This window comes from Plasmodium inui (assembly GCF_000524495.1).
Source record: "Plasmodium inui San Antonio 1 unplaced genomic scaffold supercont1.20, whole genome shotgun sequence".
Taxonomy (NCBI): Eukaryota; Apicomplexa; class Aconoidasida; order Haemosporida; family Plasmodiidae; genus Plasmodium; species Plasmodium inui.
The window spans coordinates 138245-151925 of NW_008481854.1; the positions used below are offsets into that span (position 1 = coordinate 138245).

The window sequence follows — 13681 nt, forward strand, 5'->3', positions numbered from 1 at the left end:
AACCCCCTACTGTGTGCAGTTGGGGAGGTACCAAAAGATGTGTTTTCTAAATATGGGGTAGTCTCTTCTACTTGGCAGAAAAAATAGTGCCTTTTCGTTTTTATTTTTTAGAAATGGGAAGCGCTTCGGATGGAGTTGCATTTTTTTTTGATTTATTTTTTTGTTTTCCTTTTTTTTTTTTTCTTTCACCCTTCATGCGTCGATCGGGGAGAGTAACTTCCGATGGGAAGAAGTCGGCCTCTTCCACATGAGCAGGCGCAAGTTACACACCGCGGGTAAGGTTCCACGTGTTTTTTTTTTTTTTTTTTTTTTTTCCTCTCTCTCTCTTTTGCATCTGTCTTAAGGCATGCCTGACAGATCTTCATCGCTCTTCCGCTCGGAAGTAACCCCAATAGGGTAAGTTCCCTCCACCGGCGCGCAAAGTGGATCAAGAATTAACACAAGAATGAAGCGATGCTTCCTACCCGTGTGCCGAGTGAATACCCACACACACATACACCCGACGGATGGGTACGTAAAAGTAGAAACAAAAGCAGACCAGTGGCCACACGCAAAGAAGGGGGACTTCCCCCGCGAGATGATCTAACCATTTGAAAACCCTTTCGAATAACCTCATCTTAACTGGTTGGTCTTGGAGCTACACATTTCACACAGGTGGACTGACTCGTACGCAAGGGAGCGAGGAGGACGCATCGGCGTTTGCCTTCGTACTAGAATGGAAGCGGCGCTCGAATTAGTACTCTCACCAGCGACGGCATCGGTACACCCCACTGGCATTCGTGTCCGCGCTGTCCAAAAAAGTACACTCCTTGCATATATAAATGGACGAGAAAAAAAAAAAAAATCCCATGTGGGGGATGACTCATGCACTCTCTCCCTCACTCGAGAAAACGAATGTGACAAGAATTATTTCAAAATGGAAAAAAAAAAAAAAAAAAAAGTGAAGAATAACACAAAATGATCGCCAAGTATATGGGCCAAACAACGGTCGGGGAAAAAAGGCATACAAAAAAAAAAAAAATCTGGAGTAAACCATTTGGCCTATTCCTCTTCTCCTTGTGCGTATCTACACCACTGACATGGGCGTTGGTGCTACGCTAGGACTCGTTAACTGTTGTACTCAATCGTCCATGCTTCAAAGATGGGGAGGAGCCTTTCCAGCTATCCGAAACTCAACGGCGGGTGCACGTCTTTTTCACACTCTTTTGCAACTGGGTGGACAAGTAAAAAGAAAAAAAAAAGGGGAGCGGACTCCGGGATACATAGTAGGGTATATCCCTCGCGCTTGTTTCACTCTACAGCATGGAGCCCACAAGCACGTGGTCTCCTCTCACACCTTCAAAGATTATTCACGTGGGGAGGTACAAAAAGACTCGGCTGTAAATTCGGACTATAGGGTTTTCCCGATTCGCACGTAATTCTCCCTTGAGGAGTTTCTTTTTTTTTTGTTTTTTTCTTCTTTTTCCCCCTTCTCGTGCGCTTCACCCGGGGGGGGAAGAAGATGAACCGATCGGGTGGTCGCCACCCCCCTCCTCAGTGGTGTACCTAATGGGAGTTTTTTCTTCCCCAGTTTGCTGAGCCTCACAAGGAGTTCGTTCCTCCCGTTGGTCACCGTCTGGTACTCCCCCAAGGGATTTTTCATCTTTTGCAACTCCACTAGGGAGATTTGCCTCTTCTGTGGGTGCTTCCTCTTTTGTAGGTACTTCCCCTCTTGTTGGTGCTTCCTCTCCTGTGGATACTTCCTCCTTCGTGAAGGAAATCTCCTTCGAGTGAGAGAGTACGTTCTTGTCAGTGGAAATATCCTTCAAAGGGGCGCCGCTATAAGGCAGAGGGATAACCGGGTCGTCAATCGAGTCATTATTCTCGTACATAATATCTTCCTTGTGGAAACTAAAAAGATTCTTGTTCTCTACTTCCTCCGTTTTTTCGTCTTCTAAATGGAAAGGGGCATACTTGGGAATGTTAAAGGTGCTGACACTAACGTCCTGTAGGTTTAAAATATTAATTTCTTCGTTTTTGTAGATAAAGGAGTTCTCATTAATGACTGCAGTGGGGTTTTTTATCCAAATGTGTTCCAAAGCCTCATTTGCTGATATTCTCTTCTCAACGTTAAGTTCTAGCAACTTGGAAATGAGGTCTTTAGCTGATGAGGAGATGCTTTTCCATATGTGGTCCTTAAAACTGAGGACATAATTTTTCTGTATATTCATTTCGGTGTTTTTATTAATCGGGAAGGGAAGCTTCCCACTGAGAAGAAGATACAGTATGATCCCGATGGACCACGCATCGACCTTGTGATTGTAACCTTGCAGAGTGATGACTTCCGGAGCTACATAGGCAAGTGTGCCACAGGGCTCCTTTAACAATTCGTTTGGAGCACACAAGGTGGATAAGCCAAAATCGGTTAACTTTATTTGTGCATCTCTGGATTTATCTGTAAGTAGGATGTTCTCTGGTTTTATGTCCCTATGTATGATTCCACATCGATGCAGATATGCCACGGTCTTGATTAGCTGTGTCACAATTTTATTGGCGTGAATCTCGCTGAGTCTCGTCTCGGTTAGCAAAAAATCGTATAACTCTCCTCCTTTTACTAACTCCATCGAGATGTATAACGTCTCCTTCGTGTTAATGATTTCTTTCAAATAAATGACATTCGGGTGTCGGAGGAGTCTCAAAATGGAGATCTCACTACGAAGTAGCTCCTTCTCGTAAATCGAAACGGATCTTTTATCAATCACTTTAATGGCAAACTCCGTGTTTGTCTGTTTGTTGATTCCTCGGTACACGGTGGAAAACTTTCCTTGTCCTAACTGCTCATGTAATTCATACAGATTGTACAAGGTATTCTGCTTCGTCGTGGAATACAAGGCCTGTAACCACTCCTCTCTCTCTTCATAAGTATTAACGTAGAGGTCTCTCCTCTGCACTTGATTTGTTCCCTTGTGACATATGGAAAATCCGAACTTACTGATGTTGTCATTTTTTGAGATCACTTCTACGTAACATCCTTCCAAGAACATGAATCCACGTGGCTTCAGATTCTTCTGCTTGTCGTAATAATACAACAGATTATCAAACAAGATGTAGTACCTTGCCTTGAACTGATGCAGGTGCTTCCCTATCTTGTAAAGGATTCCTTCCTTTAACGAATTTTTTTTAATCATGTCTAGACATTTCTGGAAATCAAAGTTGCAGTAAATACATTTGTAAAAATAGCAGTGCTCGCATTCGCAATATTCACACTCCATGGCGATTTTGTCTTCGTTCACGCAGAATCTGGGATACCGTCCGTGGCAGTTGGGGCACATCAGGAAGGGCCCCTTGCAGTTCGGGCACGAGTACAGGTTAACGTCCTTCACGTGCTTCTTCTTCTTCCCCTCGTGGGTGTGGCGATCAGCGGCGGGGGGCGCGGCGGGAGACGCGGCGACGGGTACTTCGACTGACGGGGAGGTAGGCACTTCCGACGACATTTCGGCTGACGCGGAGGCAGGCACTTCCGACGACATTTCGGCTGACGCGGAGGCAGGCACTTCCGACGACATTTCGGCTGACGCGGAGGCAAGAACTTCCGACGACATTTCGGCTGACACTTCGGATGGCATTTCCACTGCTACGGGTTCCAGGACTTCCCCCCTCACCGCTTCCTCCTTCACCTCTGCCTTCCTCCCCGACAGCCCCAACCTTCCGAGAAGGTCCACCTTTTCCAAATTCTGGGTCTCCACGCCGGAGGGGCTCCTCTCGATTGCGTTATTCTGTCGCTGTTGCGCTAGTCCCTCCTTCTGCTCGTTCACCCCCTCGACGCTTAAGCCGGTATTGACGTGGGGCTTCTTTTTCTTCTTCCCGCAGTGCGCATTGTTAGAATAATTTCTTGTCTTCTCGATGTTCCTCTTGGCCTTCTTGTACTTATCCTTGCAGTTGCCATTTCGCTCCTTCCATACCTCCTTAATGTTGAAGGTACTTTGGGACGCCTTAATAAACTCCACAATCTCTTTGGAGAAAATATCGTTCAGGGAGTTAGTCAGCAGATTGAAGTCGCATTCGTAGTTTGGCTTATTCTTTAGGTGTTCCAGGGCCATGATCATTTTTTCTTCGCGTTTCGGTGTACCTTCTGCGCAGCTCTGGCCGCCGTCCTGATCGAGCTCCTTGGCGCTATCCTTGACGATTTCGTTGATGATATCCTTGGAGCCATCCTTACTGCCTCCCTTTCCGATGCTCACCTCGTGCATGCCCTTCTGCCTCAGCACAGCGTTGAAACACTCTGCAATTTTCTTCTTCTCATCAAGCCTCTTCTTCTCCTCCGCCTCCTTCTGCTCCTCACTTTTCTTCTCAACAGCGTGAGAGTTGCCATTCGCGTCGCTAACTCTGGTGGAGGACTCCTTCTGCTCACACGGTTGGTCAACGCTCGTGTGTTCTTTCCTCTGTTTGGGGTTTTCTGACTGCCTCGAAGTGGCGGGCTCCAAAGCGGCATCTACCCCATCCATGGCGCCCGTCCGATTCGCCGCGTTTTCACTGGAGGGGATAATGACTTCCCTTTTTTCGTGCCCCTCCGCAGGGGGCCTTCCCGTGACGAGATCACACAGTTCATCCCGCTCGTCATCGCCCCCTTGCGCATTGGCGTGTTCCTCTTGACTTCGCGGAGGCGTCATTTTTACCACGTCACTGATGCCAGTCCCCGCCTCGGTAGCAGCTGCACCCCACGTTGCTTCTTCTCCCCCGGGTAGAGAAAAATTGACCAACTTGCTGCCATTCTCGACCTTGGCGTTTTTCTTGCTCGCCACGGGATCGCTTTTGTCCTTATCGGAATCTGCGCCGGATACTTGTGAGTTCGGCTGGTGGGGGGGGGCTCCCCTCTCGTGGCCGCTTGCCTGTTCCCCCCTGAGGAAGTTCACGCACAGATTGTCATTCAAGCAGTCATAATCAGGCGCCTGAATAATGAATAGCTGCCTGATCTTAAAATACACCTCTTCCGTAATTACTTCCTCATTTTGGTCAATCTGTTTGCTCTTAAAATTTTCTGACTTTATTACAAATTTGCTAATATAGTCCCTCCCGTAGAGAACATTCCCTTGAAGTCCCCAAATGTCTTCATGGAGACAGCTAAAGAATACATAGAGAAAGAAGTCATACTTATATATGACACTCTTAAACTGTATGGGGGTTATTTTATCATTGTCCCAAAATTCACATTCTTCCAGCATCCGATCTACTATTTCCTCGACGTCCACATTTTTTTCCTCCATGTCATAATTCTCTTCATCGTTGAGAATATTCCTTGCCGTTTTGGATGGGAGACAGTATTCCTGGAGAAATAGTTTCCTTTTGATTTCTTTTTTCTTTTCCTTTTTGTAAATGTTCATATCACTTCGGTTATTGAAACATGTTCGTTTCTTTCCTTTTTTTATCATTACTCCTCCTGCTGCTTCTGTTTCGTTGTTCGGTGTTTTGTTTTGTTCTTCCGATTGGGCATCTTCATCTGCACTCTCTGTTCCGTTGCCTTCTGCGCCTCTGTCTTCCGCGCATCCGGTTTCCTCCTGGCCCAACTCATTCTTTCGTTGTGGGGTGTTCTTTTCTCGGCCACTGTCCGCTGCAAACCTGTCCGCTGTTAACCTGTCCGCTGCAAACCTGTCCGCTGTTAACCTATCCGCCGCTAACCTGTCCGCTGCTAACCTATCCGCCGCTAACCTGTCCGTTGCTAACCTGTCCGCTGCTAACTTGTCCGCTGCTAACTTGTCTGCGTCTAATCTGTCCTCTGCTAACCCGTCTGGGCATCCCCTCCTCTTCCTCCTCCTACGCTGCTTATTTTTGATGAGGTAACCGTAGATGCTGATGAAGGAGTCTGTCGTGCTACTGGAGTACGTGTCACCTCCATTGTGGTGTTCCTTGTTGGAGTTAAAACTCTCCAGATCTTCGCTGCCGAGAAATGAATTCGTATCGTTACTCGTGCAGCTATCGCTTGTTGACGACATGAATCCGTTATGATTATTCCCATTTCTGAAATAGGGTAAGTATCTGGAGTGTTTCTTTTTTGTCCTGCTTCGAAGACTTTTTCTTTTACTAACATTTGATTGGTCCATTTCTTCATGGATGAACCCATTGGATGTGCTGCTAGAGGATGTGTTGCTGTTGTCATCGCTTTCGCTCTTGAAAATGGAATCCCTCTTTGGAGACTTATTCTTCTCCTTTTCTTTCTTACATTTTTTGTTTGCCCCCTTGAACGAGTTGCTTTGCTGATATCTTTCGTTTGTGATTCCTTTGATGCACCTCTTCAGCTGGTTCTTCTTCTCCTTCCTGATTTTCTTCGCTAGCTCGCGCATGTTCAGCAGCTTGTTGCGATTCCGCATCCGCCTCTGCTGCTCGAGGCATTTGCTGCAGTTGGTCACGCCGTTCGCTCCGTTCGCCCCGTTGGCAGCAGCATCGTTGGTACCTACCCCGGTGCCGCTTCCACCCATGCCACCCACTCCAGATGCACTCACGTGTCCCTCATCGCAGTAAGCCTCATCGTTATCATTCAAGTCTTCCTCGTTGTCCTCCTCACCGGCCTCATTCTCGCTATACGCGTCGTCATTGTAGCTGTTGCTATAGTTGTCGTCCTCATCGGCATCCTGGTCGGCATTGCTGTATCCATAAATGGCCCCATAGTGGTAGCTCGCAGGGTACTCTCCTCCATTGTATCCATCATTACACTCCTCATTGTCCACTCCTTCCTCATCGTCATAGTCTTCCCCTTCCACTGTGTTATAAAAATTCTCATTCGAGTTATACTCTCCATGGTAAAAGTTCTTCTTTCTTTTATTTTTTTTATTAAAGAAAACACTTTTCAGCTTATCAATGTATGGAATGTTGGACAACATCGCCACCATCTCAGACTTCTGTATGTATCCATCGGAGTTTAAATCGAAAATATCAAATAGGACACTTATCTTGTCGCTTTTAGTTCCTCTGCAGCAGATGGCAATACCGATTATAAATTCCTCGAAATCTATGTAGCCTGTATTTTTGAAGTTAAATTTTAGGAACAATCGTTCGCCCCATAATCCTGGCAAGGGGAAAAACTGGAGGAAGGTCTCCTTGTCTATCTGGCCCGATGCCGACCTGCTTCCTAGCTCCTTGAAGATCTGCGTAACGGGGTGTGGAAGCACACGTGGGAAGTGATTCGATTGGGAAAAAATCTCTACGTTGTGTTGAAGCACACGTGGGATGTAATTACATGGGGAAAAAATTTCTATGTGGTGTGGATGCGCACAAATATGATTGCATGTGACAAGGGCATGTAGAGTGGGACGCTCTTGCCTCACCGGCTGCCGCTCCTCCTCCTTACCTTCTTCAGAACCTCCAACTCATCCGTTTCGAATTTTTTGCTACATATTTTAAAATTCCTCTTCTGATCTTCTTTCTCCCTGTCCTTCTCCGTTTGGAGCCCCATTTAGGAGGGCGGCGCTTGGGCGAAAAACTTGGACGGCCTCGAAAGGCAAATTGTTCAAAATCCACGACGACCAGGGGGAAGAGATGGGCATATATATATCAGGGGTGGTGCTGGAACTTCTCTCAGGAAGTGATCTTACACTGGATCTTACACACGATCTTACACTAGATCTTACACTCGATCTCACACTCGATCTCACACTCGATCTTACACACTATGTTACACACTATGTTACACTCGATGATGTATTGTTGACGTCAAAATTACAGACAAAAAAAAAATGAAATAAAAAAAATAAAAAAAAATAACATTAGCAGCAAATGAAAGGAATCAATGCGTGCTACTTTTATGTTTAAAAATTAACTTCAGCTCAACATTACGTAATGACACAGGTGCGTGTGACTGGTGGGCACAACACCTGGTCGATCCCTTTGGAGGGTTCGTGGGAGCGTCCCAAATGGATGTTATACGCTGTGCGCAGGGGAAGAGCACGTATCTGCGCACAGTGTTGTGGTGCCTGCGCAGATACTCATTCGATCACTATATCACTCGATCGATCACTCACAATCACACTCACGTGTACGAATTGACAAAGTGGATGCGTAACTTCACAGACGTGTATCTGCGCGCGGCATATTATGAACAAACGATGCCAGGGGTACGTACGTGTTAGTCCGCCGCACTGTAGAAACAAATATGTAAGCTCTCCCTTCGCTTGCCAGTCCTTTGGACGGCAATTCCGCTTCGATGGTATCACTTACAGGGGAATATATGCAAATAGGTAAGCGGGGATGCTTCCATGGAGCTATCCACTCACAACGTCACGCACAGATGCAGGCACAACGGTCTGATAGTAGAGCCCCCACTAGCTCTAGCAAACTGCGAGGAAAAAGGATCAGTGGGGGGAAAAAAACAACCAAAATATTACGAATGGTGAAGTACAAATAAATACTACAGCTTTTTTGTTGCGAGGCGAGCACATCAACATGTATACATTTAAGTATATGCAGAGACAAAGGAACAATGGCGTTAATTTATTTCATACAAAATGGGAGAGATGGTCACGGTTACATTTTGTCCTACACTCCCATGTATGTTTATGTAGCTACTTCTCCTGTGAGGGTGCGTACATATGCACATGCGCATGCACCAGGAGCTCCGCGTCCTTTGTGTCTACTTTTGAAGTATGAATTCAGACAAAGGCGCATTAAGTTGCACAGACAAGGTGACACAGGGGAGGGGTTATTAACATGGATAAAGGCAACGAACCACAATTATGCAGGGTCGGTGGAAACAACAATGGAGTGCCAAGCGAGTTGGGACGACGCAATTGGAGTTTTACTCCGCGTCGTCAGTTCGGTATATAATGTGTACATGTAAAGTGTATATATGTATTTATGTATGTATATATATATGTATTTTTTTTTTTTTCAAAAAAATGTTCATATGTGCCTTTCACTTGGCTCTTTCCTTCCTCCTTTTCCTCTTCCTCGTTATCTCCTTTTTTTTCCTTTTCGCTTTAGCAGCGCGTGGCAAAAACGAGTGCGCCTTTATTCATTTTTGCTTTGCATTTCGGGTTTTGCGCTTCTCTTGCTATTTTTCCGTTTTACGCAATACGGTCGCGGCCTTCTCTTTCTCGTTAGAACCATACGCCAAAGGGAATTTTGACAAATTAAAAAAAAAAAAAAGGCGTATAAATGGGATATCGCCAATTTGGCATAAAGTGGGGAAGAAAAAATTAAGCTGTTGTCAATTATGTGCTGAAGTAAAGGGAGGATACATAAATGCAGGGTTGCATATACAATACGTCGTACAATCCGTGCAACCCCTTTGGCGGCAAAAATTCACATTACGTAGCTATCTCTACTTAAAATGAATGACTCTTTTTTTTTTTTTTTTTTATGGAGTTTCACTCTTGTTGCCCAGGCTGGAGTGCAGTGATGTGACCTCAGCTCACTGCAACCTCTGCCTCCTGGAATGAATTCCTTCGTTTGGTCGTGTCTACCAAAAATGCAACGCGCAAGGGGCCGCCTTTATGTCTCCCCGAGTCAACACGAGATGCATGCTTACGCACGACGCAATATGCATGTACAAATGCTTCCTCGCTAGAATAACGCGCCTCCTCACATTTGTGCATTTAGGGTGGTACGCGAAGAGAAGTGGGTTTATGAATTTGTGCATGTGAAGCGGTCTGCCCGCGGGGGGTCCCTCTCACAAAAAAGGGGGGGCATTCAAAAGGGATAGACGCACGCATAAATGGAAGGATAAATAAGAATAATGGGGGGCATGGGGGAAAATCTTATTCTTCTGCTGAAGGGAGGGATTCGGGCGGGGCCACGCATGCTTGTGCATGCACATGTAGGTGCAGCCCAGCGATGTGGTGGATGCTAATTGGGCTATGCGCTGTGATCGATGCGATGGGGCGAAGTCAACTTTACTCAACCGTTACATTTATGTACCCCTCGCGCTTCCGCATTTCTGCGTGAGGAGAGAAACTGTACACGTAAAAAGAGCGCGCTGTAGGATTGCTCATATGTACGTTGGGCAAGTGTTCACTCTTGCCCTGTTGGTTTCTTCATAAGATACGCTACTAGGCGCGATTCCATATGCAACAAATTTACACATAAAAAAAAACGCTTGTCCCATGCTTCTCGCCACAGAGGGAGAGAATGTCCAACCAACGCAACAATTATGTAATGAACAGGAGGGGAGGTAACGAAAAAACAGAAGAATACAATTGTACGTTGACCAAACTGCATTCACGATAATGCTCCTTTTTTTTTTCTCCCAAAGGTAGTTACTTTTTTAAGTACGTATCATACAAGTACCTCCCATTATGAAGGAACGAGATCCTCGTATATTTAGGAGTTTTTATTTAATGACATGCCTTCTGTGGGGGGCATCAGTTGCCAATTCCGCAACTGTAAGGAGCGGTTCGCTTCCGTACATGCACATAAATCGGTACAAGCGAGTATAGGTATGTACAAGCATAGGGGCACGTAGAGGCATAGGCACCTATATACATGACGTCGCGCTTATGAGAATGTGTTCAGAAGCTCGCGATGCATGGCCTGTAGTTAAATTCTTTATGGGTACAGGATCTACAGCAGCGTTCAATGCGCCTTACAATTATTATTTCTGTTCCCCTCGAGGATTTACGTGTCATCTTTTTTGTTTAGCAAAAATGGTTACGTAGCATATTTGAGGTTAAAAGAAGGGGCACCAAATGAGCACAAAGTGGGCGCAAAAATTGGTGCAAAATGGGTGCAAAAATGCGTACAAAACTGTCGCAAAATGGGCACAAAAATGCGTACAGGGTGTCGGCAAAATGGTCACAAAAATGCGTACAGGGTGTCGGCAAAATGGGCACAAAAATATGCGTACAAAACTGTCGCATTGGGCACAGAAATGCGTACAAAACTGTCGCAAATTGGGCACAAGAGACTGCACCATGAAGGTTCCGAACGGGGAGGAAAAAAGGGTGCAGAAAAAAGAAAACGCGTAAATCGCGAGAAAATGACCTAAAAATGAAGATCCCTTTTTTTGGCCTTCCTGTATCATTCTTATCCTACCCTCGACATACCCGAGATGCTAAATGTAGAGATGTTCGTGTGTTCGTATCGTACGGCATGTTCTCCTCCCTCTCGCATGAGCGATAAATAAATGACAACACTGTTACTTGTGGAAGCCCCACCGATACGCGTCCTTCTCTATCGGGTGTAAAGCAATACATCATACATGTTTCTACATTCCAAGTACATAATCATGTCGAAGCTCCCGTGTTCCATACAAATTGCGCGTACCTATTTGTACTTATTGTACTTATTTCCCATTGCCCAATCGAGCATGAATTTTTTTTTTTTCACGCGCAACGGCCGACAATAGATCGAGTTGGAACTTGCATCAAAATGGGAAATGCATGAGATAGTGGCAAAAAAAAAAAAAAGTCGTTATTGTGCTACTTCCTCTATCTGCACGTGGAGGGGCGACAATCACGCAGAGGTGAAAATTGTAAAGAGAGAAAAACACCCAGGGTGGGAACCCTAACCGGCGTTAAACAGTCTACTATTATGTAATTTCCCCCGCCTCTCAATCCCACACAGTACAATGGATCCGCTCACTTGCGATTTTTTCTAAAAAGGATGTAAACGAGTGGGGGGTCTTATGATTGATCCGATTTTATTCTGTCCCATGGGAATAATGCATTCTTTACGCCAAATTGTCGAGGAAAAGTTGGGACATGACGAATCTGTGCCGCTGGAATGGGGCACGCAAGGGGGCTATATACCTTTGTGAAGGCGGAGTTGTGCATATAGGGAAGCACTCCTGTTTAGGCATCCCGCCCATAAATATGAACCGTGCACAGGTGCCCATATGTATATACTTACGCACTTCCTACTAACCAGGCGATGCAGACATGAATTTCTCCGGAGTGTTATTTCCCTCATAAAATTTTGCAAAACGGGAAGATTTAAAAGAATTACCAATGTAACGGAAAAGAGGTGGGATTGACTTGGGAGGACGCACACATGGCTATGTGAAACGTTCCATTCGTCGTTTATATAACTACATACGTCCTACCCCCACCATGAGTGCCTGCATTCAGTGTTTATGCCCTTCTGTGCCCAGAAGAATGGGAAAGTTCTTCTCCACCGTTTTGGCAGCCACCATAATATGCAGCAGATAGAGCGTACATTTTTGGATGAAGAAGTCAGAATTTTTTATTTTTATTTTATTTTTTCAAATAGCTTGCAGTTACCAAAATGGCTAGCAAAACGGAAACAGAAAAGAGGGGGGGAAATGCAACTCTTTTTATATGCTGCAGGGTTCCACTAACATTGGGAGTCCTCACAATTTATGGCACCACATTTTATTATCGCCACTTTAATTTAGACCTTTTGCAAAAGGAGAAATGCAACAGTTTCGCTGCGCCCCGTTAACGAGTGCCTGCTGGGATAGAAGACAATCAATTTTTTAATTCAAAGATTGTCTACATGCATGCGAAGGGGTGGGCATAGGACCAACCACATGATAGCAGAGCAGGATGACTGAACGGAGCCCCTCAAAGAGTATACATTTACGTACTTTCATGCGAATGTCCATAGAACGACCAGGCGTCATTTTACCCTTTCGCCACTTTGCCATTTTGTCAGTTTCCCCTTTTTTTCCCCCTATTTCCCGTACTCACCGCTGTGCCAAGCGAAATGACTATTCATTGCATATACATGGGCGGCCGACAAACGGGAATTATTTTTTATGTGATAAGGGGTAGGACAAAAAAAAAAATTCCGCAACAGAAGACGCAGGGGAGATTAATGTGGGATTGTTTACTCATTATTTAGACTGCCATTCAGGGGCGTAAAAAAAATGGATTGCCAATTTTGACGCAATTGGATGAGCAAAAGCCGAATGGCGGCAATCTGAACGAGGATTACACTCAACTGGAACAACTGCAAAAATTGTGTTGAATGGGGGGAGACGGGGAAGTAACCCCAGGGGAATATTTTTCTTCTCTCGTCGTTTTATATATTCTTATTTACAACGGTAGCCAGTAAAAGGAGGGGCGAGGGAACAAGAAGCGTAAAGAAAAGAAAAACCAAAGCAGGAAGAAAAAAGGGAAGAGGAAAACCCCGTCGCGCCACAAAAATGAATAGCATCACCATTCGCATGTCACAATTTTATTTTTGCTTTTAAAAGCATTAGCAAAGAGAGGGGAACTGCGCGAATTCTTCTTCTCATTTTGGTGGCACAGAAAGAAGGAAAAATGAAGAAAAAGAAGGAAAAGGAGAAGGAAAAGGAGAAGGAAAAGGAGAAGGAAAAGAAGAAAAAAAAGAACAGGAAAAAAAGCAAAAGAAGAAAAGAAGAAGAAAAGAAGGTGAAGGAAAACAAATTCCTTTTCGCTTTTTCTGCCATAGCAAAATTCTTTTCTTTCCTTGTATGATGAGCACATGATTTATACATGCATCGGTAACTCAAATAAATGTATAGTACATTATTTTTACTTATATGGGCTAGCCCCGATGAAAAATTTTTGGCGAATATGAAAATTTTTTGGATGTTCCATAGACCATTAATAATTAAGTGGCATGCGAAAACGCATACATACATGCTACTTCTTGGTTGATGGCTTTTTTTTTTAAAACGTTACATTTCAAATTTCGAGTTTCTTTTTTTTTCCAGCTCATTTGTTCACGTCGTTCCTTGCATTCGTTTCTTCCATTCGTTTCTTCCATTCGTTTTTTCCATTCCTTCCTT

At 44.8% G+C, this 13681-nt stretch overlaps 1 protein-coding gene across 1 annotated transcript; it reads right to left on the minus strand.

The window, feature by feature from the left end:
* Nucleotides 1-1481: 1481 nt before the first annotated feature.
* C922_04152 (CAMK protein kinase) lies at nt 1482-7426 on the minus strand (the record flags this gene model as incomplete). Its single annotated transcript, XM_008819737.1, has 2 exons — nt 1482-7118; nt 7322-7426. The coding sequence occupies 2 exons, from the start codon at nt 7424-7426 to the stop codon at nt 1482-1484; spliced, it is 5742 nt and encodes a 1913-aa protein (XP_008817959.1).
* Nucleotides 7427-13681: the final 6255 nt, after the last annotated feature.